Genomic DNA, 27,923 nt, shown 5'->3' on the forward strand with positions numbered 1-27,923 from the left:
CCTCTGTGGTAGGCTCCTGTCCTGTTCCCTGTTTTCTTCCTCTTCTGATGTCCATCTTGTTTGCTTCTGAATGAAGATTGAGCATTTTAGCCAGTCGTCCTTCTTGCTTGCCCTCTTTAGGTGTACAGATTTTACTATGTTTATCCTATATTATATGTCTAATATTCACTTATAAGTGAGTATACACCATGTGTGTCTTTCTGCTGGGAACCCCACTCAAGGCTGATCTTTTCTAGATCCCAGCATTTGCCTGCAAATTTCATGATTTTCTTGTTTTTAATTGTTGAGTAGTATTCCATTGTGAAAATGTACCACAATTTCTGTATCCATTCCTCAACTGAGGGGCATCTGGGTTATTTCCAGGTGGTGGCTATAATGAAGCTGCTACAAACATGGTTGAGCAAATGTCCTTGTTGTATACTTGAGCATATTTTGGATATATGCCTAGGAGTGGCATAGCTGGATCTTGAGGAAGCACTATTCCTAATTATCTGAGAAAGTGCCAGATTGATTCATTCTTAAATTGAGTAACTGTCACCGGTTTATAAAACCCATGCCTATGGGTGTCACTCTCTTGAGTCTTGTTACTTCACTATTTTAGATTAATTCTCATCAGAGGTAATATATAATCATACTGAAGCAAAAATTACAGGAGAAACCATCTCCAGAATTAAACAAAAATTGGCATTTATGTGAATATGAAGCAAAGTTAAAGATGCCTAACTTGTAGTGCTCCATCTCATGTTGACTCAATACTATCTTTTCTATATTAATAAGAAATTAAATAAAACTGATCAGAGTAAAATTGAATAGATTTATAATTATGAAAATTATTTATTTTTTGTAGACAAAATTAACACCAGATAGCAAAATAAATCATTTTCCAAATTACAGACATAAATAAAATAAGCAAGTTAATATACAACTTAGTTAAATATTAATAAGGGCAGTCTTTCCCAACTATTATTTAAAAGGAAATATAAGGATCTGGTTCTTCTCTACAGTCTAAACAATTAGATAGGTTAATACACAAAACAAACAGCTTATATAAAAACTGATAATAATTCATGTACATCATATATTATACCTTTTTAAGTTTACTGAATTCAAATGATCATATGTTTAAAAGTAAGAACTGGATCATTTAATCAAATTTACTTGTGATCATTGCAATTCCAGCTGTGTCAGTCAGACAACAAAGGTAGCCATAAAAACAGCTGGGGTTGGGAGGGGGTTGGCTCTGAAGGCATTCCTCTAACAATCATTAGCAATAATTATGAACACAGCCATGTGGTAGTACCTGTGTGGCATTGGCTCCTGGACCTAAAGATATAAGTGGCTGAAAATGCTCAGGTTCTTTAAAAATAGTGGAGTGCCCTAGAATGACCCTCAGGTACAATATAAATCCCCTTAGCTTACTCATAATAAGTAGAAAAATGTAAATGGTGGTTGTACTGTACAGCATATGGGATGGAAACACCCTGAAAATGCTTGTTATATACAAATGGATTTTTTTTCCCCACTATTTTGATCATTAGTTTGTTGACTGTTTGGTTGTAGAAACCAGAAGGGTTAACTATGGTTATTTATATAATTATCAACTAGTTAGTTTTAAGAGAGATATTTCAGTCACTGGTTAGACAGCAATTCTTTAACAATAAAAAGAGACTGTCTAATTTTAAATTCTGACTGTGTGCTATTGATGGGATGGAGATGGACTGGAAACATCAGGAGCTGGAGTGAGCTGTTTGCAACTCTTACTGAGATTTGCTTGGCCTTATTTCTGTAGACTTTTTCTTAATCTCAGAACTGTTTAACTTTTGGTCATGGGGGGCTTAAATATAAAAATGCAACATAAGGAATAAAGAAAACAACATATGCTATATAATACTAGGTACTAATAATTCATCTTTAATGTTGTAGCAAAGAAAAAATATACAGGTTATACTTCTGCTTATTCCAATGGTGATACTTGGTAATATTAAAATATTATTATATTAATTTATTCTTATAATTTATCCTGGAAAAATAAGAATATTCTCATAATTTTCTATCGCCTAATAATTCTCTAATAAATAGAAATTTTTAATTTTATGAGTAAGGTTAGTATAACTCTTCAAAAAGTTTTTATTCCAAAAGTATTATTTTAAAAATAAGTTTTAACAAATTTCTGTGTGTACATGTTTGCAAAAATTCAGGAGTAAGAGGGAGACTGACTGACATGGGGTGGGTGTCTCCATGTAAACCACAAGGTTGTCAGAGGGCAACCTTGTTATTTGATCTTTGCCGCTCACTGTTTTTGAGACAGGATCTCATTTGCTGCTGTGTACAGCAGACCAGCTAGCTCAAAAAATTGTGGGTTCTTTCCTGTCTACCGTGTCGCTCACTGGAAGAACAGTGAGATAGAATGTGTACACCACCAAGCTCAGGCTTATGTGGCCTCTGGTTGTGAGACTCAGATCCTCATGCATACACAGCAAGCACTTTACTCATTTATCAGCCTCCCTTGCCCTAAAAACCTTCCCTCTCTGCTGTGTATTTTAAGATGAATTCCAAAACTAATTTGTTTCTGAATGCCTTTATGCTCGAGATTAGCATGCACTATTTATTAGCATTACTCAACTGATTCTCTCAGTAGAATGAAGAAATAACAGTTGTGTAGAATTACGCAGACTAGCTGTTTTTTCTATTATAATTATATTGAATTCTCTCGATTTTTTTATTCTCACTTTTAAAATAATTTATTTTTAGCATGTATGTTACCAATTTGTAACCACATGACAGCTATGGATCACTAACATTTTCTTTTTAAATCCAACAGCTACTATAAAAGTATAAGACTCATATAAGGACATAACTCAAAAACATGGTGTTACTTTAACAATAATTGTCTATCTCTAGTTTTGAAATGATAAGTAAATTTTCTATATTATGGTAAAATTAAATTAAAATATTATAAAAAATTTGAGTACTAACATTATCCTTTTTTAGTTTAGTAGCCTCTGGTGAACATTTAATTTTAAGATATTAAAAAATAAATAAATAAAAGAAAGACCTAGAAAGACTGACAAGGTGCCCTAAAGACAGAGTACTGAACACAACAAACCTTTTTTTTCTTGTTTTTTTTTTTAATTTATTTACTTTTTTATTAATTACAGTTTATTCACTTTGTATCCCAACTTTAGCCCCCTCCCTCATCTCCTCTCAACCTTACCCTCCCTCTTCTCCACCTATGCCCCTCCCCCAGTCCACTGATAGGGGAGGTCCTCCTCCCCTTCCATCTGATCCTAGTCTATCACAACAAACTTTTTGACCACTGAGAAACAATGGTTTTCCTCACAGGTGAGAAACAGTCATTAGCATTTTCTAAACTCCATCCTATTGTTTCTAGTCTTTAATTAAGCAGAGCAAACCAGGGGCATTAGGCATGAAAAAGCATTCAGTGACACAGGCACCTGAGGCTTCAAATGATGGCACTAATGGATGCTCAATAGAACATGGCTAAGAGTTAAAACAGAAAAATATAACAATATAACAAAATACCCTGTCACTTACAAGGTTGTGCTCACAAGAAACTTGCAAAGTGAATTTGATCACTAGGGGAGGACAGCCAGAACCTGAATACTAACTTCAGGGTCACTGAAGAGTTCAGAAATGAAGCTCATCCACCTACTTTCCTTTGGCTCTATACTTTTGTTGCCAGGTGTGCCCAACACATACACACACTTCTATGACTTTGGACCTTGAATACAAGTACAGCTTACATGTATGTTGGCTGATTTATGTAACACAAGCATTTTCTTACTGTAAACTAAAAAACAAAACAAAACAACAAAAACCTAAAAGGCCATCCCATTAAAATTTCAATTACAGTCAGAAATTCAGAAATCTATTGGGAACATTAGAAATGTCACTGACACAGTCTTTCTTGTCAAATATTTTCTCTGTAAGGTTATTATCCATTGTCGGACAAGTAATACCATCTTAAAAGTAAAAATCTGAAATAATTGATGAAGGTTACAGTAGCAAGTGCACATTGATTTTGACATTTTTCTTTCCATAACTTGAAGCACAGAGTGTGTACTGACAGTAGGTTATTTGATAAATAAACTATAATGGATACATTATGAAGCAGGCAGCTGTTGATCCAATGCATACGTCATTCTTTCCTTACTGTATTTCTCAGACCACTTTTGAGTTAGTTCTAGATAAAGACTTGGCTTATGAGGCCGGTAATCCAGGTATACTGTGTTAGCGGTTCTTTTGGGGACAGCCTTTTCAATTTGAGTTCCTTCATGCCACTCATTGAAAGAGGTGATGGAAATTAAATTGGGGTGGGTCTGGAGGGCAGCACTTAGAGCAACTTCATAGTACTTCCCATTGATGCGGTTCCTAGTATTCTGAGTGTTCCATGGACGGATGCTTGTGTCTATGTATCCGGGGCCTACACTTGGGATAAATATCAAGTTGTTCTGATCACAGAATGACTTCAGTTTAGCCCAATTCTGATGTGATGAGCCATATGTAAAGCCATTTGTAGCAAAATATGTGTAAATTCCATCAAAACCACTTTGAAGAATATCATGTTTATGCTTTTCTTCTACTAGAAGTGCAATAAACAATCCATCATAAGGAGAACTGCGAATACTCTGAGATCCTGAGGGTGTTAACAGATTGGCCCACGTTTTAGGCTTTGTGATATATGAATCATATACATAAAACAGAGGCAGAGATTGTCCGGTCCTTGTCTTGTATCTATAAAAGGCTGGATGGCTTCCATATCTATAATAAAGACACACTGAAAAGTGAGATGAAACTCATAGAATGTATCACAATAAAACTATGCATCAAAAATGAAAATGAGTCTTGAAGCTTGAGCACACTGTTCCCAATCCTCAGTACTGTAAACATAGTTTTAATTTCATACATTATGAGACACTGAGTATACTACCAAACAGGAGGTTAATTATCTCAGGCCAAAGCTAACAAATGGTGACTAAAGCCATAAAAAGTCTATTATGATCTTCATAACAGAGAAAACTGGTTTATCTTATCAGTGACAGGTATCCATTTGTTGCTGAAACCTCCGAGAATCCTATCAGTAAAATACTTTGCCAGAATGAAACTAATTACAAAATTCTTTAATCATTCTAGATACAAATGATGATAGATATGCAAACATTGCTGTGTTCACATTTCATCTGAACCTTCTTTTATTTTTTTTTTAATTTTCTTGTTTCTTTATTTTTCAATTTTCCTGGACAGTGTTTTCTAATTAAACAAAATCACGGTTTATCATGGTAGTACAAATAAAAACACACAGTTAGTTTAAAGTAGTCACCCTAATAAGTAATTGCCCAGTCCCAAACTCTGTAGAATGCCTAGTCTGAAGCAATGGAGGTTAGCTTAGCAATGCCGGTTGTGGTGGCGCACACTGGTAGGATTTGCTGAACCTTCTTTTAAAAGATAAAATGTATATTCATGAGATTTTAAATACAAAAATACAAAATGAGTATAAATGGAAATCATAAGTAGTCTTAAAAGCATATAAAAATAGTGAAGGTAGCAACCTTTATTCACACAAAAAGTGATCTATAAGAAACCTGAAAATGTTCTTCAGTTTACTTGTGGTAAAATTATCGAACATGATAGATCATAAACCAACTCCCAGGTAGCATTTAAATGTACTCTAACAGTAATTATCAGAAGACCTTATAGTGTAACTATGAACACTGAAGAAACTCACTTGTCTATAATATACTTGACATTTTTAAGCATGTTTTGATCATCTCGATTGCTATATGGCTCTATGTGAAAAGTGACCTAAAAAGGAAAAAAAAAACAATTAAAGAAAGCATTATCTATGACCGCATATTTTACATAGTTAATAAGCTGCCAATTCACAACATTAAAGCAAATATTTATTGTACCCAGTGGTTATCAAATATTTCTTAGTAGATTACACTTACTGAGAGTTTCCACTACTAAATAAAGATAAAGCAATTCATCTGAATGAATTCATTTAACCTCCATTACTGTATTGGGTAGCCACTGACTCTATTTGCTCAACAAAAAAGAAGCTTCCAGAAGTCTATTAAGTTGCTAAGTTTGTTTGTTTGCTCCCAGTTTGTTTGTTTGAAACAATGTGGAGTGCCTGACTGAAAGCTTTTCTAGGAGGGTAGTTTTCATGAAATAGATTTCAAAAGTCTATACTCATTATAAGACACAAGAATATACTGTGTATTCAGACAAAGCTTTCTTAAAAAAAAAAAAAAGCAGAAAACAAAACAAAACAAAATGAAACAAAAACCTTCAGCAAAGTGGCTAGATACAAAATTAACTCAAAAAAAAAAAAAATCAGAAGCCCTCCTGTATACCAAAGACAAAAGGGCCGAGAAAGAAATTAGGGAAACAACACCCTTCACAATAGCCACTAATAACATAAAGTACCTTGGTGTGACTCTAACCAAGCAAGTGAAAGACCTGTTCGAAAAAAAACCTTCAAGTCTCTGAAGAAAAACATTGAAGAAGATATCAGAAGATGGAAAGATCTCCCATGCTCATGGACTGGTAGAATTAACATTGTGAAAATGGCCATCCTGCCAAAAGCAATCTACAGATTCAATGCAATTCCCACCAAAATGCCAACACAATTCTTTACAGACCTTGAAAAAAAAATTCTCAACTTCATATGGAAAAACAAAAAACCCAGAATTGCCAAAACGATCCTGTACAACAACAGATCATCTGGAGGTATCTCCATCCTGGTCTCAAGCTGTACTACAGAGCAATAGCAATAAAAACTGCATGATATTGGCATAGAAACAGAATTGTGGATCAATGGAACTGAATAGAGTCCCAGAAATAAACCCACATACCTATGGATACTTGATTTTTGACAAAGAAGCCAAAACCATAAAAAGGAAAAAATACAGCATCTTCAACAAATGGTGCTGGTCCAACTGGATGTCTACATGCAGAAAAATGCAAATATATCCATATTTATCACCCTGCACAAAACTAAAGTCCAAGTGGATCAAAGACCTCAACATAAAACCAGACACACTAAATCAGTTAGAAGAAAAAGTGGAGAAGACCCTGAACTCACTGGCATAGGTGACAACTTCCTGAACAGAACACCAACAATAGAGGAATATGGAATGGCAGAGATACACTTAAGGAAATGCTCAACATCCTTAACCATCAGGCAAATGCAAATCAAAACGACCTTGAGAATACACAGTGAGCAGAAAGGATGAGCTTTGACTTTTATAGCTGAGGCATAACTACTCTATAAAATGACAGATAAAAGTGCTACAAGTGTATGTTCCACAGAATAATACAAACAAATACTAAAAAATTATCTTTGGACAAAACAAGTCATCACTTAGATTTAGATTTTACTGATTTATACTTGGCAAAAACTTGGCAAGCAGCAAAAAATGAGTCATTAATTCTTTAAACATTTTTTATTAACTTTGCTTGTTTGTTTGTAATTAAAAAACACATACCTAAAATGACATTTAGTTTAATCAAAATTATAGTTACAAAGCATTTAGTATCTAATGTTATTAGCATATTATGTAATCAAAACTATTTTTAAACAAGTAATAAAAAAAGTGAAGGAAAACCTTTTTTAACCTTCCAAGTAGAAAGATAACTGTAAAAATCAACCCAACCAAAATCAGAAACATATTTGTAAAAGTTAAAGTCAAATTATAGGATAATAATTAAATTATTTTTAAATAAGTTTGGTAAGTTGAAAAGCTACTGAGAGTAAGCAATTGGTATTAAACATCAGAGAATTCTGAACATGGACAAGAAAAAATTGGAGAACAGTATTTTATAATATATAAAATATATAATAATTTCTTCCTGATTATTAAGTATCCGGTCTGAAGCATGCAGAGATCAAGTATGTTGGAGGTGTTTACAGAGACAATTACTGAGGTCTTTGTTACTTTTCTCTTCCACACAAGTGGTTTTAGTAGAATTAAAAGCAGTCTATTCTCATGTATCATGAGAGTTTAACTACTTTACATTTAAAAACTTCATTAAAGCCAAAATGTCCAATTTTGTTACCTCCCACCCCAGATCTGGGGCCTTGGATTTACTTTGCACAAAATAAATCAGTGACTGGAAGACTTGACTGTCTGCAAACTCTAGCTGCCGATAGAACTGGCTGAATGGCACTGCAGAGCATGTCATGTGACAGCTCCTGTCAGTTCATCTAAGAGACACTATCCCAAGATTTTCTTTAGGGCTACAGAAATATTCAATTACACATATACATATATACACACATACATTCATACATACATGCACATACATACACATACATATGTATGCAAGACAAATTTGCTTGCTGCCAAACCTAAACATCTGAATTCAATTCCTGACATCCACATGATGGAAATGCAGAGTCAACGCATAAAAACTGTGTTGTGACCTTGACACAGATCCCATATATATATGGCCACTGCCTCTAACCTGAGATATCACATATGTTGGGTCAAGAAGGGAGCAGGTACAAGGGAAAACTACAATCAAATATTTTGCTGGGAAAGATAGAAAAAAGTACATAACCATGTCTCCAAACTCCAATCCCAGGAGAGAAACCCAGAGAATCCCAGAACCCCTAGTGGGAATTCACCTGAACTAAAACTCTATGGAATAAGCAAAGTCAGCATGTGAGAATGTGAGCTAGGCTGAGCCTCAGTAGGATTAAAATTATTAGCTGCAAAGATACACTGAAATCCATACAGGATGAGTGAGACCACTCACACTTGGAAAAGGAGTCCTGGCCTGGATACCAACATCCCATGTCAGAGGTTGGAAAACTTCTAAAGAAGGTTGAACTCTGCTTTTGAAACCAAGGCAGAAATCAACCCTATAGGCAACTTTCTGGATACCCACTGAGACCTTGCATAGCCAGGTCTGAATTACACATGAAGGGAAGCAGCTCTCTTACCAGCAAAATTAAATGCAAAAGCCTTTTCAGGCAAAAGAGGACTTTCCCTGATGCTCTAAGCAAGGAAGAAGTTTTAACTGGTATTTTTTTTTATTTTACTATTTTTAAATATTCATTCTTGCATAAATATTTGTTTTTATTTTTTATATTACTCCATTAAATTTAACACCTATTTCCATTGTGTCCTCTTAAGCACTTCTTTAGCCTACAACCCAAATCTTTCTATCTCATTTCTACTTCATTTTTTTCTTCTTTTTGTCCACTCCCTCCTCTATAGACTCTTTTTTTTAATTTTTATTAATTACACTTTATTCATTTTGTATCCCCCCCATAGGCCCCTCCCTCCTCCCCTCCTGATCCCACCCTCCCTCCCCTTTCTGCATGCATGCCACTCCCCAAGTCCACTAATAGGGGAGGTTCTCCTCTCCTTTCTGATCTTAGTTTATCAATTCTCATCTATAGACTCTTAATTGCAATTTTTTAATGCCAATAAACTTCAGGGTCTGTTTTCCCTAACAATTTCCCAACTTCTCTCTTAAATTTACAATTTTATATTAATTCTTGGTCATACTCAACTCACTGTCTTTCCATAACCAGACTTAGTAGGTAATACCCAAATAAATACTATTCTTCTGCCTTTATTCTCTAAAGATCATTAAGACTTAAAGGAGATAGCTGTATTTAATATTACCTGAGTTTGCATAGTAAGTCTATCCATCAATGGAGTTCCTCCTTTAATGCTCTACAATTGGAGTCGTGTTGGATATTACAACTAATTCCCCCTGAGCACGTGAGCTATATTACATGCCTAATACAGAAGCTATGAGGGGAAGGCATCTTAACCTGCCACAAGCTTTTTGGGAGAAAATTGACAAAAGAATTACAAACTTCAATACAAAAAAAAAAAGGCAATATTAAAAAACACCCACAATTACCTAACCCCAGATATACAAATATTAACAAAGAAACAAGGACCATGAAAAGTCAAAACAACAGGACTCTTCCCAAAATTATCAATTCCACAATATTAGATTTTCCAAAGAGTGACCAGAATGAAATAGCAGACAAATAATTTAAAAGAATGACACAAGATAAGACTGAACAAATTCTAAATGGACATAAATAAGCTCCTGAAAGAATTAAAAGAATGCAAATGAACATGTGGGTGAAATAAGGAAGTCCATACATGTTATGAGCACAAATTTAACACATACAAATACAAAAGAAGAAAAAGATAAAAAAAAAAAAATCAAATGAAAATCTTGGAAAAGTTCACTCAAACAAATTTAAAGGAAAATTGTTGCTGAAGAAATCACTTGCATAATTCACTGAACGTAGAGGAGTTGAGCTGGTACCTAACTAGAGGTTTTAGCCTTCACCCCTCCTGTTCCTGTACTAGAAGGCACCCAGTACATTAACAGAGGAGAAAGCTAAAAACCAGTACAGACACAAATCCTGCAACCTACACTGGTGACCATCTGCAAAATACAGTAGTACAATAGTGACACAAACATTGTGGGAATAACCAACTACTCTGATTGGATTTAAGGTCCATTCCATGAGTTTGAACCCAATCCTGGCATTACTTGTATGGCCCAGAACCTGATCCTGGACAGTACGTGGGCCTAGAGGAAAACCAAGCACTACTGTTCTGCTAAAGGAGTATAAAAACAAAATGACTTCTAGCAATGTTCTGCTATACCCATAGCAGTCCCTCAAATTATTCCATAAAATAAAGGAAAAAATAATACTAGACCATTTTATAAAGCCAGTACTACATTGATAATCAAAACAAATAAACAACAGAAATTCATAAAGAATTTTTCCTCATAAATTTATATGTAATTTTTTTCAATAAAATACTGACAGACCTAATTCTACAACATATCCAAAAGATCACTCTCATGATAAAGTTGACTTCATTTCAAGGATACAAGGATGTTTCAAAGCATGCAAATCAACAAATGTAAAAAACAAAAATCATATAACTAGGTTCAAATAGAAATCACATGACCATATAAACAGATACAGAAAAAGCCCAATGTTCTTTCATGATAAAAACAAAGGAAAAGGCAGACAACAAATACAATCCCACAAACCCTAGGGATGTAAGAATGGCAAACTTCAATACAGTATGGGAAACTTTTATAAAACTTTACACTAAATGGAAAAAATTTAAAGCATCACCATGAACATCATGAATGACAATAGGGTCCCCAACCCACCACTTCCATGCTGAAGTCACAATAGAACTTTAACTCTTAGCTACAGACAAAAGACAATTACAAGAGATACAAAGATATAAGATATAATATAAAGATATAAGAGATACACGAAGAGAAATCAGAGCCGTGTGGTAGTAGCAGCAGTGCAAGCCTTTAATTCCAGCACTTGGGAGAAAAGGGCAGGTAGATCTTTGGAAGAGTTCAAGGCCAGTCTGGTCTACAGAGTGAGTTCTAGGACAGCCAATGCTACACAAAGAAACCTTATCTTGAAAGACCAGAGAGAGAGGGAGTAGGGGAGGGAGATAGAGAAGAAAAGGGAGACAGACAAGAGAGACATAGGGAGAAATAACTAAGAAACACTTTTTTTAAAAAACGCTGAACTATTTACAATGCTCTTCCTTGACTATAACATTCTACTTGACTATAATACTCTACTACTAAAGACAACACAAACTTGAGATGTAGGACATGAAGAAATCAAGCTGGTACTGATCTGGAAATTTTGTGCAGATAGCTTCTAGATATCTTTAATAGTGCTGGAAGTTGCTATACACAGTGCTGGTTGAGACAAGAAACCATCAGTCTTACTTAGCTATGAACCCTGTGATCAACAATAATAACCAGCCTAACTACTAATAACGAATTACTAATAACCAGATATAACTACTGGTACAACAGTAGCATAAACACCATGAAAGAACCAAGCACCTTCTGATTTAAGGACCACTCTTTAAGATGAACTATATTATGAGAACCTTTTTAGCTACCAATCCCTCAGCAGGAAAACCCACTAATCCCTAAGCTCCCCCAAGCTCAGGACTTGAGATCCCACCAATCCTCACTCTGAAAATCTCTGCCCCAGAAAGCTCTATCCCCTAAGAAATCCTATATAAAGACTGTGTCTGCTCAGTTCCCTGCTATCTTCTTCCAGGACCAGAGGCAGCCAACCCTGGATTCATCCCTCCACAGCCTGGACCCTTCCAATAAATCTCGTTATCTGCCTGGTGTGACTCTCTCATCAGAAGAAGCCAAAAAGCAATAAAAATAAGAATGAAGAAGTGGAACAGGGCTGAAGCTCTTGAGCATCTCAGCTCAGTTGGGAAGCCCTCCCCTGGGAGCTCCAATGCCTCTTCTAAGGAGGCTTCCTCTCAGAGCTGTGTAGTTCCTGTGCTCCCATGTCTCAGGATGCCCTTCCATTGAAACTTCTCATCTCAGAGCTGTGTGGTTCCTGGTCTCCCAAACCTCAGGATACCTTCCCATCATAGCAGGAGTATTAAACCCACAGATTAGCTCATCTCTAATCCTCAGAGATATCTGTTTGTACAGTATATGGTTAACTGGACAAGATCCAGAGAATAAGACCGTACAAAATGCTGAGTCCTACATGGGATGTCTATATCACATACTCAGACAGAGATCATTGCAGAAAAGGAGGTAGAAAGAGTCTAAGAATCAGAGTAACTACAAGGAAGTTATTTTCTGAATACAAGAGGGTAGCTGCACATATGAACTCACTGCAGTTATGACAGCACTCGTGAGATCTGTGCAAGCTCAAACTGAATAAAATCACAGCATGGAGAGAGGAGCTGAACATCAAGTCCTCCCCTAGCTGAAGAACTATCGGCAGTTTCTAGCTTCTGGGAGAGGTAGAGACAGTTTTCATTAATACTAAGGGCCCTAGTAGGTCAACCAAACTCCAGCTGAAAGCCAAACATCCAAAAATATAAAAAACTGGACTTAAAGGGAAAATTAAAGAGAGACGTTGCAAGGGGACAAAAAGTTGAGTGGCTAAGGAAAAAAGGGTGGATCTGACAGAAGATAGGGTGAATATTAACAAAATGCACTGTACAAAATTTTCAAATAGTTAATTTAAAATTTCAAAAATATTTGGGAAGAAATTTATTTTCTAACTACTTTATAAAGATGTTATATTGTTTAAACATAGCAGTTTTGATAGGGGATATTCATACATTAATTTTTCATAATTTCTTTTATTTTGTTCATGAAGGGACTTTTTAAACCCTTTCTCTTCCTATTAAGACACATAGTGCAGGCCAGACAATGTAGTACGTGTCTTTTATAACAGCAGTTGACAGGCAGAGACAGGAAAATTACTCTGAGCTTCAGATAAACCTGATATACATAATTAGTTTCAAGCCAGGCAGAGCTACTTAGTGAGTCCTTATAGGATAGATAGTATTTTCTTCAATATTGCCAAATACAAATGAGCTAAACATTTTGAATATAACTTTTACATATGGTTTTCCTGATTGTTTTGTAACTGTTCTTAAAGTATGTAGTCTGTTATAAACAAAGTCTAATTTTTTTAAGTTAATTTTATATCCAGCTACTTTGCTGAAGGTGTTTATCAGCTGAAGGAGTTCTCTGGTAGAATTTTGGGGGTCACTCATGTATACTATTACATCATCTGCAAATAGTGATACTTTGACTTCTTCTTTTCCGATTTGTATCCCCTTGATCTCCTTTAGTTGTCTTACTGCTCTAGCTAGGACTTCGAGTGCTGTGTTGAAGAGATAAGGAGAGAGTGGGCAGCCTTGCCTTGTCCCTGATTTCAGTGGGATTAATTTGAGTATCTCTCCTTTAGTTTGATGTTGGCTATAGGCTTGCTGTATGTTGCCTTTACTATGTTTAGGGATGTGCCTTGTATCCTTGATCTCTCCAAGACTTTAAACATGAATGGGTGTTGGATTTTGTCAGATGCATTTTCGGCATCTCCTTCAGTTTGTTTATATAGTGGATTACATTGATGGATTATTGTATACTCAACCACCCCTGCATGGCTGGGATGAAGCCTACTTGGTCATGGTGGATATCTTTTATGTGTTCTTGGATTTGGTTTGCAAGTATTTTAATGAGTATTTTTGCTTCAATGTTCATAAGAAAGATAGGTCTGAAGCTCTCTTTTTTTGTTGGGTCTTTCTGTGGTTTGGGTATCAAGGTGACTGTAGCTTCATAGAATGAGTTTGGTAATGTTCCTTCTGTTTCTATTTTGTGGTCAAAGACAAAGGGGCCAAAAAAGAAATTAGGGAAACAACACCCTTCACAATAGCCACTAATAATATAAAGTACCTTGGTGTGACTCTCATCAAACAAGTGAAAGACCTGTTCGAAAAAAAAACTTCAAGTCTCTGAAGAAAGATGTTGAAGAAGATATCAGAAGATGGAAAGATCTCCTGTGCTCATGGATCAGTAGGATTAACAGTGATAATGGCCATTCTGCCAAAAGCAATCTACAGATTCAATGCAATTCCCATCAAAATACCAACACAATTCTTTACAGACTTTGAAAGAACAACTTTTAACTTCATATGGAAAATCAAAAAACCAAGAATTGCCAAAACAATACTGTACAACAAGAGATCATCTGGAGGTATCTACATCCCTGATCTCAAGCTGTACTATACAGCAATAGCAATAAAAACTGCATGGTACAGGCATAGAAACAGAATGGTGGATCAATGGAATCAAATGGAAGACCCAGTAATAAGCCGACAGAATTATGGATACTTGATTTTTGACAAAGAAGCCCTCTTCAACAAACGGTGCTAGTCCAACTGGATATCTACATGCAGAAAAATGCAAATATATCCATATTTATCACCCTGCACAAAACTAAAGTCCAAGTAGATCAAAGACCTCAACATAAAACCAGACACACTAAATCAGTTAGAAGAAAAAGTGGGGAAGAGGCTAGAACTCACTGGCATAGGTGACAACTTCCTGAACAGAACACCATCAGCACAGGCTCTACGATCAAAAATCAATAAATGGGACCTCATAAAAATGAAAAGCTCCTGTAAAGCAAAGGACTCTGTCATCAGAACAAAACAACAGCCTACAGACTGGGAAAGGATCTTCACCAACCCTGTATCTGGCACAGGGCTAATATCCAGAATACATAAAGAACTCAAGAAGTTAAAAAGCAACAAATCAAGTAATACACTTAAAAAATGGAATACAGAGCTAAACAGAGAATTCTCTATAGAGGACTACAGAGTGGCAGAGAAACACTTAAAGAAATGCTCAACGTCCTTAGTCATCAGGGAAACGCAAATCAAAATGACCCTGAGATTTCACTTTACACCCATCAGAATGGCTAAGATCAAAAATTCAAGTGACAATACATGCTAGAGAGGATGTGGAGAAAGGGGAACCCTCCTCCACTGCTGGTGGTAATATAAACTTGTGCAACCACTTTGGAAATCAATCTGGCACTTTCTCAGACAATTAGAAATAGTGTTACCTCAAGATCCAGCTGTACCACTCCTAGGCATATATCCAAAATATGCTCAAGCACACAACAAGGACATTTGCTCAACCATGTTCATAGCAGCTTTATTCGTAATAGGCAGAATCTGGAAACAACCCAGATGTCCCTCAATGGAGGAATGGATGCAGAAATTGTGGTACATTTACAAAATGGAATACTACTCAGCAATTAAAAACAAGGAAATCATGAAATTTGTAGGCAAATGAAGGGATCTAGAAAAAGAATTATCCTGAGTGAGGTATCCCAGAAGCAGAAAGATACATATAGTATATACTCAGTTTTAAGTGGATATTAGACATATAATAGAGGATAAACATACTAAAATATGTATACCTAAAGAAGCTAAGCAAGTAAGTAAGATGATCAGTCTTCACTCAGAAAGACAAATGGGATGGACATTGGAAGAAGGAGAAAACAGGAAACAGGAGAGGAGCCTACTACAGAAGACTTCTGAAAACTCCACCCAGCAATGTATCAAAGCAGATGCTGAGACTCATAGCCAAACTATGGACAGAGTGCAGGGAAACTTACGAAAAAAGGGGGAGATAGTAAGACCTGGAGAGGATAGGGACTCTACAAGGTCAGCAACAGAACCAAAAAATCTGGGCCCAGGGGTCATTTGTGAGACTAATACTCCAACCAAGGACCATTTGTGAATATAACCTAGAACCTCTGCTCAAATATAGCCCATGGTAGTTCAGGATCCAAGTGTGTTCCCTCGTAAGGGGAATAGGGACTGTCTCTGACATGAACTCAGTGGCTGGCTCTTTGATCATCTCCCCCTGACAAGGGAGCAGCCTTGCCAGGCCACAGAGGAGGACAATACAGCAGTCCTGATGAGACCTGATAAATTAGGGTCAGATGGAAGGGAAGGAGGACCTCCCCTATCAGTGGACTTGGAGAGGGGCATGGGAGGAGATGAAAGAGAGAGGGTAGGAACTAGGGAGGCATCCACAGCTGGGATACAAAGTGAATAAGCTGTAATTAATGTAAAAAATAAAAATGTAATAAAAAATTTAAAAATAAAGAAAAAAGTCTATATTCAAAAAAACCAAAATGTAATAAATGAATATAAAACATGCTTAGAAAAAAAAACATATAATATAGGATACACCTACTAAAATCTGTACACCTAAAGAAACTAATCAAGGAGGACAACTCTGGCTAAATGTTCAAACCCTATACAGCAAGGCAAAGAGGATGAACATCAGAAGAAGGAGAAAACAGGGAACAGTACAGGAGCCTGCCATAGAGGGCCTCTGAAAGGCTCTAGCCTGCAGGGTATCAAAGCAGATGCTGAGACTTATCCAACCTTTGGGCAGAGTGCAGGGAATGTCATGAAAGAAGTAGGAAATAATAAGACCTGGAGAGAACAGGAGCTCCACAGGAGAGCAACAGAACCAAAAAATCTGGGTACAGGGGTGTTTTATGAGACTGATACTCCAACCAAGGACCATTGATGGAGATAAACTAGAACCCCTGCACAGATGTAACCCATGGCAGTTCAGTGTCCAAGTGGGTTCCATAGTAATGGGAACAGGGACTGTCTCTGACATGAACTGATTGGTCAACTCTTTGATCACAGCAACCTTACCAGGCCACAGAGGAAGTGCAGCAACTCCTGATGAAACCTGACAGACTAGGATCAGAAGGAAGGAGAGGAAGACCTCCCCTATCAGTGGACTTGGGGAGGGGCATGTGTACAGAAGGAGGAAGGAGGGTGGGATTGGGAAGGGGGATGGGGCCAGGGGGGGGATACAAAGTGAATAAAGTGTAATTAATAAAAATTAAAATAAAAAATGAAAAAAAAAAAAGAAAAAACAGTAAGGGGTATCTTTTTAAAACTGGATTCGTTCTGAAATTTAAATTATTAAAACAAATCTTTAAGAAGCAGTAATATTTTAAAACATTTCTGCATATATCAAGTTTTAATTAAAATGAGTATATAAAATATTATTACTATAAAAGGTAAGAGGAATATCAATGATACATATAGTTTGAAAATAAATTAAAATACCTTCAGATTATATTTGTGAGCTTTATCCAAAATTGTTGGTACCAAGTAATCAGTAGCTTCTCCATTCTTATCACTTGAATCAGGTGGATACCAAGACAGGGCCAGTACTCCTAATAGAAAATCATAACAAAAATGAAAAACAGTAAGGCATTACCAAGAGTGACTGCAGGTGTCAAAAACTGGCAACATGAGTTCCAAGTATATTCAAAACGGTGGTGCAGTTATTTGGTTATTTGATCCAATATTTATGTAACTATTTTAAACAATTGATATCTTTTGAAATTAATATACCACATATTTTACAATAATTAAGGCTCTTAGTAAGAAAGCATGTAGTCCTTATATCTATCCCCAACCATATTGCCCAGTTCTCCACCTGCACATCTTTCATTCAAATGCAATATTTACTATATTTGACAGGCAGATACCATCATATATTAGTTAATGAATATGGCTTTTATTAGTGTTGTCTGGTTCTGTAGATAAACTAACCATTATAGTATCGGACAGACTGGTTTAACATAAACATTAGTCTCCTGCCTATCTAACCCTCCTTCCTTCCACTGAATAGCCCCAGGAATAATTGATTTTTCACTCTCTATAATTCTGTCTCTGTCAGAATGTCATATAACTTGAACCTAAAGCACATAGCCATCTACAACTGTACTCTTTTGCTTAACTACTTGTACTTTAGCTCTATCATTATCTTTTTATGACTTAGTAACTCATACTTTTTTTACTGCTGCATATTCATTTTGTGGATGTTTATCCACTTTCCTATTAAAAGACATACTGGTAGCTTTTCACTTCTGGAAATTATGAATAAAACTTCTAACCATCCATATTCTGTTTTTTATACAACCATTTAAGAAAAGAATTAATATAGGCAAAATGATGGGAGTTATCCCCTATGGTACCTACTTATTTCTTTACTAAGAAATTACAATATAGGTATTAGGAACACCAGCATAAAGAGAAATCATTAACCAAAGACAGAATACTTAAGACAAATACTTCAAAGCTTCACATATAAAGGAACGGTAGGGCAGAAGAGACAGCACGGATATCTCATTGGACCAATGATTTTTTAATACAGGGGAAGAAATAATAATATTATATAAAGGAAATCTTGTGAAAATTAAGGAATAAAGATTAGAAATGGCTCAAAATGAAGTCAGCCAAAATTCCATCATGGATGGGTACAGGATTCACCTAATGCCACGATTGGCTGAGGAACAATTAGCAATTCTAAGGATGTTGGAAAAGTAACAGTTTTCTCCAGAGATGTGGTCCCTAAGAGATTACCCATGTTCCAGTAGATGGCTCTATCATGCACATATAGGCTCTACTAATTGGACTCAGTGAGTTTATAAACAGAGTACATAAAGTTGAAAATGAAAAGTGATGGTGGTTGGGGGGCAGTAAGGGGAAGAATTAGAGAGGAGGGAATGGAAAATAGATTCAGTTAATCCGCATTAAATGCACAGATGAAATTCTTAAACAGAAAAAGAAACTGCTGCAGATAGACTTTAACAATCAAATTTTGTCATAGTCATAATACGCACAGAAGAATTCTAAATAGAGGAACAAAGTGACACTTTCATTGAAGCTAATGAGGAAAAGCTATCTTCGTATTCTATCCAAGAAATAGCAAAAACCTGTAACAGAATAAAGAACTGATAGCGGATGGGGGTCCAGGGAAGTTTTGGCTATTGAAGAATGGAGCTGCACCTAGATAAGGATGTTGGGGAAAATAAAACTTGGGGGAAAAAAAAAACTGATCAATATTTGAGTAGTCCACTAGCTGCACTTGTAACATCAAGGGTAACAAGAAACATTTTCTTACCTGACAGCCTAGAAAAGCAATGGAAATAAACATATATAAGGGAAACAGCACATCTTGAAAGTCACAAAGCATGTGACTATTGTAAGCAATAGTTTCACAGAATTCAAACCAGGATTCTACTCATAATAATCATGCAATAGCTTCTAGCAGCTATTGATCTAACAGCAGACCAGCATCAAAGATAGGTAATAACAAATGTCATGAAGAAGGTCCTAGCAGGATTACTAAGCTCATAATCAAAGTGATCAGGAAGTCAGCTCCCTCACGTGTGCCTGGAAGGAGTGGAGCAGCTCTAGGAAACAGCAGTCTACAGCCCTGACTATGAATGCTCACATGTCTGCTGTGCTTCATGCAGGTTTCTAGGTGAGCCCGCATCAGCATTCTTAACAGCGAAAACAAAGCAAAGTCACTCAGGAAGGATCTTCTTCCTGAGCCCAAATACCATGTTTCAAAGAATAATGAATAATAGAAAGACAATAAAAAGAACACATGGAAATAAAGCATCAGGCTTTATTGGTGGAATTCCAAAAGACAACAGCCCTGGCTAGGTGAAACTTTTGGATGCTTGGCCCTAGTGACTAAAACATTTCTCAGGCACTGGGTATTATCTAAAGACATATACTTGGAAATTACACAAAGGGCAGAGAAAGATGAGGGGCATTGGTGACATGAGAATAACTAGTGATTACTTTCACCAGTAAAGTTAAAGGTATACAATGTAATACTACAGCAATTTTAAAAATAAATAAGATTGATTGTATGTACTAGGCCAAAAGAGATTACAGAATGAAATCATTCACAAATTCAATGTCAGATAAGGGATAAAGATGAAGAAAGGATCATAAAAAGGACAAGTGAAAGGCAAAATGGAACATTTAAAGCCTTATTACATTAAATAAAAAATGAAATTGACAAACTGAAAAGAAATAAAGTCAAACTGTATACTACAAAAAAGCAAAAACAGGGGAAATGTCCAACACATGGCTACAGAAGCAAACACCCTCAATCATAAAATAAAATATAATCACCAGTAAAAATGACTAAAACTGATATTCTTAACAACACAGATGAATCACAAAATCCTGTGCTATGCAAAATAAGACAAGCAAAGAAGATAGCTAATTAATTCTGTTGTCATAAGGGAAAAATCACAAGCACTTCACAGTGACAGAGGTCAGATACAGTTGTTGGCATGGTGGTCGGGGTCAGCAGTAAATAGGGCAATGATGACAATTTAGGCAAAGGAGGAACTCCTGGCCTTTTTTCCTCAGCTTTCCAAGTGTTAAAAGGGCAGGCATGCTCTACCATACACCATCAAGGATGAAGCCTTTTGGGTTACAGAGATACTTTATTTCATGGGTATATTGGTACTTTAAAAGATGAGAAAATTTTTTATATTAAGTATAATTCTTTAATAATAAAATTGTGAATTGAGTTAGAAAACAATAACAGTGTATCTAAAAACACTTTTATCAATTAAACAAAGTACATTAAAACCAATTAAAAAGTGGTTACCTAGATGTTTAAAAACACATATTACCTAGGTCTGGAGTCGTACGGCCATAACCTCAGCTACTTAAAAGATTAAAACAGGAGGACCAGCCTTCAGTCCTTAAAGACCCTGCCTCACAATATAGGACAAAAAGGGCTGTAGCTCAGGTGTAGAGGGGTGGCCTAGCACATGTGAAGTCATCAGTTCAAATCCCAGTCCTACAAAGCAACAACAACAATAACAAACCAGAACAGGATACACAGGCAGATTAATCAGGGATAAGAGTTAAGACTGTAACTAATAGTAAAGACTGATTAGTAATTTAACTGTCCACACAAATTATTTACATATGGAAATAAAATAAACGAATTACCAACCAATTGAGGCTGAGCGTATTTGCCTCATGTGAGTTTCTACAACAGAGGGGTCTCTAGAGCTGTAACTTCCTAACTCAGGATAAAAACTGGAGCCGATGTCATCTGGAGGAGTATGTCTCCCTTGTGGATAATTCTTGGCTATTCTAGGGTCCCAATGCTCCAAGACCGGATGATTCCAGTGTAGATATTTACCATCAAATTGTGGGTTTCCATACCAACTGTAATAAAATACATGAACAAAATAGTTCAGAGGAGGCAGTTCTTCCAGGTTCACTTCAGAGGCCTTGGATGGCCACACAGTCATGGCAGCAGCTTGTAAATTCTTGGTATTGGTTTCCATGTTGATTCTATCACTCTTTTGGAAGTCAGCTTTGTTTCCCAAATAGGGCTTTGGTGGATGAAGTTCTGGAAGAAGGTCAAGTCCAAAAGGAGTTCCAAAGGACGCTGTGTTTGGCCTCAGCATCTTTAAGCCCATCATCAGGGAGAAGACAAATGAAATAAATAGTAACAAAATGATACAAGTCCTTCTTCGAAATTTTGCCATGATGACATATTTTAAACTCCAAAATAGTTAAGTGTTTTGCTACAATTCATTAAAAAAAAAGATCGTTAGTAACTGATACCATCAATATTTTTCACAGATTTTAAAATGGAAACTAAAACCTAGACATTAAAAAAGTAACAGTATTATAATAAATCACCAAAAACTGTTAAATAAAAGAACATGTACACACACACATACAAACACCCAAACACACACAGGCAAATACACATATACAAGAAGTACTGATTTGAAAATCTCATTGTATATGTCAATAATATCTAGTCAGATGAAACCTAGAAACCTGTTTACAAATTGAAATATATTTTTCATCATGTGACTAAACTTTATGTATACAGAATACACAAAGTAAATAATTCATTTATATGGACTAAAGTTTAAAATGGCAGTTAATGAAGGGAGATACTTATGAGTCAGTCTTTTAAATAAAAGCATTAAAGTCTAGTGATAATGTTTTCAAAAGGGTCCTTAAGTTGAAAAAATAATATTAGAAGAAGGGAATAATTATACATTTTAAATTTTATTTGAGAATTGAATAAAATCACTTAAAACTTTGTAATGATAGTTCTGGAAAAAAATGGAGGTTAGATATTCTGGCAACAATCATTTACCACTGAATGACTGTATTCCCAAAATCCATGAATCAAAAACATAATTCCTATCTCAACACTGTTGAGTCAGACTTAGTGGGAGATGATGGCTCCACCCACCATGAATATTTTTTTACCTTTTATTAAAAGTTTTAAATTCTAGATTACTGTTTTAAGTTTCCTGGTGGCACTTTCAAGCATATTTGTTTTCAATGGATCTCTTCTTTCTTGTCCCCCAGCCCTTGTTGAAAGCCCTTGCATTTCCTGTTACCCTAGCTTACTTTCCACTGCCACGCTACTTGTGTCCTAATATCCTCACCTCCTTCTTCAACACCCTTTCTACTCTTGAATTTTCCTTTCAAGTTCCATAACCTATAACCATGCTTTCCCTCCTCCTTACATACACACATACATAGAAATATGCCCTAAAGATCAGCAAATGAGAGAGAACATGTGATTTCTAACTTGAGTTATCTCATTTAACATTTTCCAGATGCCTCAATTTCCACGCAAATTCCTTTATCTCATTTTTCTTAAAAGCTTAACAAAATTGAACTGTATATGTATACCACATCAGGAATGACTTAATAGTGTTGTCAGGCTGGTTTGCTCTCTTGAGCTCTTCCTGTTCAAAGGATACAATATCTAGACACCATCAGACAGCATCCCTCCTCCAACAACTAATTCTGCCAAATCTTAATTTTAGATTTCCTAATGTCAGAGCTGTGAGAAATAAATTTCTCTTCCATATGAATGATCTAGTTTTCTGAACCTTTTTATTGTAACATATAATGGACTAATATACAAAGTAACAGGCAAGAATCATGTTAATGTTTGATGGGACACAGTATTGCCATATATTCGTGAGTATTTCACCAAAACATTCTTAACTCATAAAATGGAGAACATGACAGTTGACAGACTACCAAACAGCATTTTCAACAAGCGGTCAAAATTAATTTGGGGCACAGTTGACAATGGTTTTCTAGAGAGAATATACTGTGAATGAAACAATCACTGCTATGGAATTTTGTTCAAAAATTAATGTCATGAAGAAACTAAGGCCACACAAACAGACACATGCATATATATTTGTACTCGTAAATATTCCCATACATACTCATCCATTATACATAGTGTATACACTCTGCTCTCTACATTGGAGTTCTGTGTCTATGGTTCAAGTAACCACAGATGGTACTGACCAGACATTTTACATCTGTGCCCCTACAGCACTGGAATATGGAAAACTGCTGAAAAAGAGTAGAGAGAATGTAGGAGCTGGAGGATGGAGAGAGGATGCTGTGAAATGCTATCCTCTGGACATGAAATGGACTCAGCAGCTGTAGTTACTGCACAAGAACAAGAGAATTAAAAATTCCAGCAGGAAGCAGTGTTCTCAGGGCCAAAATCTAGCTGAGCACTACTGGTAGTTGATGACTGCTTGGAGAGAGACACAGTCACATTATCCTCAGGGTGTGGCCACCCCTATGTTGCTTATAGCACAGAGAATGACCCCACACCTATGTGTTCTTGTGCAGCACTAAGTAAAAGCAACAACAACAACAAAACTCAATTAATTATGGAGGCCAGGTGTGATGGCACATATCTGTAATCCTAGTGCTGAGGGTGGTGGAGGCAGGCAGCTCTCTGTGTTTGAAGCCAGCCTGGTCTACAAAGTGGGTCCAGGACAGCCAAGGCTACACCGAGAAACCCTGTCTCGAAAAACAAAACAAAATTAATTATGGAGGACATGAAGTTGGCCAAATTCTGGGACAAGTTGGAGGGGGGACTAGAGTGTAGATAAGTTCAAGATACACTATATATATATATATGAAATTTTCAAATAATAAGTAAAAATTATTATTTAAATTTTTTGAGCTCTGTGGTTACAAGTCCAAATTCCTGTATTTTCTTTGTCTAACCTGATGTTTCTATATTTATTTTCTCCATTGCAGTTACCTTATTCATAGGACCGTCAGGATGAAGACTCATGTCACATCTGACAACATATCACTAAGTAATTATGAACCATGAGCAATTCTTCATGATGATCATGATGTAAAGTTGGGTGACATGAAACCAATCCAGACCTGGGAGATGGATGTGACACACATCTTTAATCCCAGAACTTGTGAAACAGAGGCTAGCAGAACTCTATGAGTTTCCAGGCCATCCTGGAACTTCCAGGCCAGCCAGGGCTACATATTAAGGCTCTTTCTCAAAATGAATGAATTAATTAATTAATATAATAAAACGAACCCACTGGAAGTAGGAGAAAACAAGTAACAGGACAGTAGCCTACCACAGAGGGCACCTGAAAGACTCCACCTAGCAGTGTTTGAAAGCAGATGCTGAGACCCATAACCAAGCCTTCAGCAGAGTATAGGGAATCACATGAAGGAAGGAGGAATTAGTATGACCTAGAAGGGACAGGAGCCCCACAAGGTCCAAATATATCTGGACACAGGGGTCTTCTCTGAGACTGTTTTTCCAAACAAGGACCATGCATGGATATAACCTATAACCCCTGCTGAGACATAGCCCATGGTAGCTCAGTATCCAAGTGGGTTCCCTAGTAAGGGAGACAGGAATTGTTTCTGACATGAAGTCAATGTCTGGCTCATTGAGCTTCCCCTCCCCCCCAAGGGAGGAGCAGCCTTGCTAGGCCACAGATAAGGACATTGCAACCATCCTGAAGATACCTGATAAGCTAGGGCCAGACAGAAGGAGAGGAGGACATCCCCTCTCAGTAGACTCAGAAGGGGCAGGGAGGAGATGAGGGAGGGAGAGGAGGATTGGGAGGGAAAGAGGGAGAGGGCTACAGCTGGGATACAAGGAAATGTATAAAATTATTTAAAAAAAAAAAAAAAAACAAAAACCCAAAATATATAGGACTGAGCATGTAGTTCAGTGGTTAGGACATATGCCTAGCATGACTAACTCCTTGGGGTCTTGATCCTTAGCCCTGCCTGGAAAAACAAACAAATAAATAAATATACTGAATATATTATCTCTAGAAAAGCATTCAAGGTTCAAGTCAAAGCAGAAATCTGCCTTCTCTTCCTAATGCCTCTCCCAAAGTCTCCTGAGTAGAAAACCTGTTCTCCTTTAATGGTTGTATTTCTCACACTGTGACTGCAACCAACCTTTCTATGTACCAGTTTTCTAGTATAAATTTACTAAAGTAGACTTATACTACAGTAGATCCCAACAGATATTATGATCCCTGATCACTATCAGCTTAAGTTTTGGCCCTCCTGCTTCTGACACTAGCATGTGTTTGGGAAGTAAATCTATAAAAGTTTCTACTCTTCATATGCAGGCCAGATCTGTGTCAAGTGCATAATAAACAACAATGTAAATGAGCATTTATGAAGACTTAATAATTTTAAAGTCCATCTTACCATCTTAAAATTTGTGACAATACAATGCCTCTGAAGCATCATACAAGCAGTGCTCTTGCAGGAGACAGGCAAAGGATCAACTTACTCACCTTTAACTAAAGAAAGAGGTTTCAGAAGTTACTTGTGAGAAAAACAAACAAACAAACAAAAATCTCTCTACAAGTCAACTGCTGGCGTATAGGTTCTCAAAGCAGGAAACTCAAGGTACTGGCTACTAACAATCTGTGTTCATCAAAGGGAAGTTTGCACTTTCCAGAAGTTACAGACTGGTTCTTCTGAAACCAGGCTATTTTTATGTTTCGCGCTTTTAATATTTTAAAATGATAGCTAATGTGATTTCTAATTTTAAAAAAGTATTACATACTCGTGTAGCCAAGGGATCTAAATGACCCAGAAACAGAGTGATACTGATTTTTAAAATATTTGCCCATATAATATAACTTAGAAAAAGTCAGTTTCCATTTTTAAAATTATCAGTTAAATTACAAAAATTTCTTCCACTTATTCTTTTGTTTTGATACTGATCTCTTCTAATTTTATGCTAGATACGATTGAGTTAGGCAGGTGCAGCACTGGCCTGCTCTTAGGAAAGCTCCTGACACCTCTACCAGATGGGCTTGAGTTTAGGACTTCTGCTCCCTTCTCCAATGGGTATAAAGCAGATGAGTGATTAAATACTGAATTGAGGGCGAATCTGCATATATCTTAAAAATGGAAAGGTCATTTGAATGACTTATTGCCTAGGCCAAAGTTAGTGTAAATTTATATAGACACATGTGAGCTTAAGACTGTGGCAACATTTTTCTTCCTTTAACATCTTTTAAAATTAGTGAGTACCTAGACATAGATAAAACTAACGCTAAAAATACACATCTGAAACTTCCAGATTCTTGCTCAGGTCAGTTCTATTGCAAGCAGAAGAAATCTTTTGTACAGAAGTTCAGTCAGACATAATCTCATTATTCCATTTTTATGTTCGCAACCATCTGTGAAGTAGATGTTGCAGGTACTTCTATGTACTTCGTGTTACAAGTGATGAAACCCAGCAGATAACTTTTTCCAAGCTTTTGGGCTAGCAAATAGCCAAGTAACCTGCCATTGAGCATCTAGCAAGCGCAGAATACAGTACAGGAACTTAGGCTCCTGGCTGCGGCCTATGTGGCTTCAAGTATAGAAGGCATGCTACAATGACTTTTTTCACCATGGAAGATGGCTTAGAAGATATGATCAATGGTTCCCTCCTCCTTGAACTGTGGCCCACAACTAATGAGAAGGCAGCGCATCATGTTTACTTTCTGATCATATACCCATTACCTCTATAGGAGTATGAAGCACTTACAGCTTTGTAAGTGTAACTAACGTGAATTACTTTCACCAAAACCTGGATTAAGTTTGCATTTTTCTTTCAACCAGCTGCCTATACACTGAAAGATGAATAGACCATCATCTAGTCTCATTTATATTTATCTCTAAGCTCATCCAGACTTACATTAGCTCTTGTAAGCCTCCTTGTAATTAGTTTTTAGTACTTCTTCATCTCCCATTCTATCATCCGTAGGTGCTTGACATAACGAAACGAAAGTTTTAACCGCTCGTACTGCCCAACTTGTTCCACCGCAAACGGAAAAGAGACCGGCCACTGCGGAGGGGCTTTCTATAGTGCACACAGAGCCAAGCATGTTAAAGGGGAACTGGACAAAGACCTCGGAGATGGGACCTGTCCTGGCGGCCTTTCCGGTGCAAAGCTAGCCAGGAAGACAACCGCCGCGAACGCCTGGGGCCTCGGACTCACTCCCAGGTTCGGGACTCCGGGTGGAGGAGTGGCAAACCGCCTTGGGGCAAACTTGAGCGGCCGGGCCAGGCCCGGCTGCGATGCGGGTAACTAGGCTGAGCAGGACAGGGTTCCTGGGTCAAAGGGCGCCGCAAGCAGGCAGCCCCCGATTGGCTGGCGGTAAGCGCGTAGGCGTTAGCCGCGGAGTCGCTGTGGGCCTCAGCTCCGGGATCCCGCACTACTCACCGGGATCTGAGAGCAGGCCACTGGCGGGGACTCACCGACCGAGGGAAGGAATCCCGAGCTCGGCCAGGGCTGACAGCTCTTGCGGCGGACGTTCAGTCCCGCCTCCCAGAGGACACCGCAGGGCAGGG

At 36.9% G+C, this 27,923-nt stretch overlaps 1 protein-coding gene across 3 annotated transcripts; it reads right to left on the bottom strand.

Annotated features, from left to right (window-relative positions):
• Positions 1 to 848: 848 nt before the first annotated feature.
• On the bottom strand, positions 849 to 27,923 carry Manea (mannosidase endo-alpha). Of its 3 annotated transcripts, XM_055603326.1 has the most exons (6): positions 27,796 to 27,923; positions 25,779 to 25,873; positions 21,220 to 21,802; positions 17,505 to 17,614; positions 5,747 to 5,823; positions 849 to 4,782 (listed from the first exon to the last, which is right to left on the bottom strand). In XM_055603326.1, exons 3-6 carry the CDS (start codon positions 21,761 to 21,763, stop codon positions 4,125 to 4,127), a joined length of 1,389 nt encoding a protein of 462 aa, XP_055459301.1. In that variant the 5' UTR covers positions 21,764 to 21,802; positions 25,779 to 25,873; positions 27,796 to 27,923; the 3' UTR covers positions 849 to 4,124. The 3 variants fall into 3 exon arrangements, with proteins under 3 accessions (XP_055459301.1, XP_055459302.1, XP_055459300.1); XM_055603327.1 differs by lacking the exon at positions 25,779 to 25,873 and having other exon boundaries at positions 21,412 to 21,802; XM_055603325.1 differs by lacking the exon at positions 25,779 to 25,873.

This window comes from Psammomys obesus, unplaced genomic scaffold (assembly GCF_907164565.1).
Source record: "Psammomys obesus unplaced genomic scaffold, mPsaObe1.curated_primary_1811, whole genome shotgun sequence".
NCBI lineage: Eukaryota > Metazoa > Chordata > Mammalia > Rodentia > Muridae > Psammomys > Psammomys obesus.

Bases quoted from the DNA above. Each gene is read 5' to 3' on its own strand.
- Manea (XM_055603325.1), bottom strand. From the start codon at position 21,763: ATGGCAAAATTTCGAAGAAGGACTTGTATCATTTTGTTACTATTTATT. The intron at 17,615-21,219 runs GTTGGTAATTCG...ATTTTCTATTAG, and splicing joins AATACGCTCAGCCTCAATTG to GAGTACTGGCCCTGTCTTGG. The intron at 5,824-17,504 runs GTATTTTAATTT...TTTCCTTTTTAG, and splicing joins CTCACAAATATAATCTGAAG to GTCACTTTTCACATAGAGCC.